Here is a 2,576-nt window from a genome sequence, read left to right on the forward strand (position 1 = left end):
TGGGTCAGGAGGGCTAGGAACAGACCACCCTCCAGGTGACATCACTTTGTGTACACTGAAAGCTTGCAGGCCCCCAGTGGAAGCTATGAAAGCAGCAGAAGAACATAAGAGGATAAGAGGCCAGACATCCTTCCTTTACTCCCACCAGAAGTGTGCAAAGCCCAGCACTAAAATGGAGTCCAAATTCAGGAGGTAGGCTGGATGAATGAGAAAACAAATAAACAAAGAATCCAAGTATCAGGAGCTATTACAGGAACAGGGAAGCTTAAGACACAAACACAGAAAAAGAGAATAACTCAAAAATATCTAGAAGCAAATTCTCAAAGAAAAATATAGCAGGGATATAAAACAAATAAGAACTCCTGGAGAAGTTAAAACAAGAGTTAAAGAAGGACTTGAAAGTTATTATTTTTTTATGACAATTTGTCTTTTTATCGGGCACCTCAACAAATTATGCCTTAACAGCAAATTTCCGAAGCGGGTACAGGCGTTCCTTCCTCTGCTGTTTTTTGGTGTTCAGGCTTTCCTCATGCTTATTAAGCCTGCGGCGCATGGCATGGGTCTTCTTGGGCCGAAGGTCCAGGGGCTTGTATTTCTTGCCCTTATAGAATTTTCTTAGGTTCTCTTTCTGTGTCTGGTTGATAACAGTCAGAACTCGGGCAATAGATTTTCGAACTACTCGGATCTTAGATAACTTGGATGCAGCCCCTCCAGTGACCTTGGCTACTCTCAACTGGGAAAGTTCCACCTTTAAATCATCTAATCGTTTGAGTAGCTCCTCCTTCTTCTTCCCACGAAGATCCCTGGCCTTGATTTTTTCCATGATCGCAGAAGAGACACACCGCCAGCGGCTCGGAGAGGAAAGCTTGAAAGTTATTTTAAAAACCAAATGAGAGTACAAGAAGAAAGAATAGGAAAAGAGGAAATAGGGAAGGAATATATGAAAGGAGAATTAATAGCTTGGAAAAAAGAGGTGCAAAACTTTAGTGAAGAAAATAATTCCCTGAAAATTAGAATTGGCCACATGGAAGCTAACAACTCCAAGAGACAACAAAAAATAATAAGACAAAGTCAAAAGAATGAAAAATATAAGAAACTGTTAAATATTCTGTGGGAAAAAAATAGATCAAGGAGAAATAGTTTAAGAATCACTGGATTACTGAAAGACATAAACAAAAAAATAGTACAGACATTGTATTTCAAGAAATCATAAAATAAACTATCCAGGTATCTTAGAAACAGAGGGTCAAGTAGAAATTTAAAGAATCCACCAGATACCTCCTTAAAGAAAGAAACCTCAAAATGAAAACTCCCAGAAATATTATACTTAAAATCTAGAGCTCCCAAGTCACGAAAAAAAACAAAGACCCATAGTTGGGATCACACAAGATCCAGCAGTCACAACTTTAAAGAAGCAAAGAGTTTAGAATATGATATTCTAAAAGGCAAAGGAGCTAGGAATACAATAAAGAATAATGTACCAAGCAAAACTGAGTATAAATTGTCAGAAAAAATAGACTTTTAATGAAATAGAGAACTTTCAAGAATTTCTGATGAAAAGAACAGAGATGAGTAGAAAATATGATATTCAAATACAGGACTCAAGAAAAGCATTAAAAGGTAAACATGAGTAAGAAACCATAAGGGATTAAATAAAGTTAAACTTTTTATATTACTTCAGGGGAAGATGATACATATAGTTCCTCAGATTTTTACCAACACAAAGGGTCTTCTTAATGGGGAAAATTATTTCATATAAATGGAGAGCACATGGAAGAGTTTATATAACAAAGAGGGTAATGGGTATGCACAGGCAATATTTGAACCTCACTCTCATCTGAACTGGTTCAAGAAAGGAAGAAAAAACCAGATACACAGAGTTTGGTAAAGAAATTCTTCTTTCCTAACAGAGAAGTAGGAAAGAAAGAATTTAAGAGAAAGGGGGTGGTGATAAGAGAGAGGGCAGATTAAGGGAAGCAGTGGTCAGAAGCAAAATAGACTCCCAAAGAGGGAACAGGATAAAAGGAGTAAAACATAGAAAAGAATAGTATGGAGGGGCAGCTAGGTGGCACAGTGGATAGAATGCCAGACCTAGAGACAAGAAGATTCATCTTCTCGAGTTCAAATCTGACCTCAGGCACTTTCTATCTGTGTGACTCTGAGCAAGTCACTTAACCCTGTTTACCTCACTTCCTCATCTGTAAAATGAGCTAGAGAAGGAGATGGCGAACCATTCCAGGACCTTTGCCAAGAAAACATCAAATGGAGTTGCAAAGAGTTGGGCATAACTGAACAATAACAATGGAGGGAAACACATAGTTAACAATCATAAATGTGAATAGGAATGGGATTAACAAACTTGTAAAATGGAAGAGGATAGCAGAATAGCTTAGAAACTAGAATCTAACAATAAGTTGTTTAAAAAAAACATGCAAAGGTAATATATAGTAAGTAGCTAGAAAGAAACCATTCAAATACTATTATAGCTACAGTTAAAATCACATAAGATTTCGCAGTTACCACATTAAAGAAGCAGAGAGGAGGGGGGCGGCCAGGTGGCTCAGCGAGTAAAATCA

At 37.4% G+C, this 2,576-nt stretch overlaps 1 protein-coding gene across 1 annotated transcript; it reads right to left on the reverse strand.

Annotated features, from left to right (window-relative positions):
- Positions 1–413: 413 nt before the first annotated feature.
- On the reverse strand, positions 414–860 carry LOC138177472 (large ribosomal subunit protein uL29-like). Its single transcript, XM_069108656.1, has one exon. The coding sequence runs from the start codon at positions 821–823 to the stop codon at positions 452–454; it is 372 nt and encodes a 123-aa protein (XP_068964757.1). The 5' UTR covers positions 824–860; the 3' UTR covers positions 414–451.
- Positions 861–2,576: the final 1,716 nt, after the last annotated feature.

Source organism: Petaurus breviceps, unplaced genomic scaffold (assembly GCF_028583685.1).
Source record: "Petaurus breviceps papuanus isolate PSGF00001 unplaced genomic scaffold, PetGlider_PUasm1.0 90417, whole genome shotgun sequence".
NCBI classification, from domain to species: domain Eukaryota; kingdom Metazoa; phylum Chordata; class Mammalia; order Diprotodontia; family Petauridae; genus Petaurus; species Petaurus breviceps.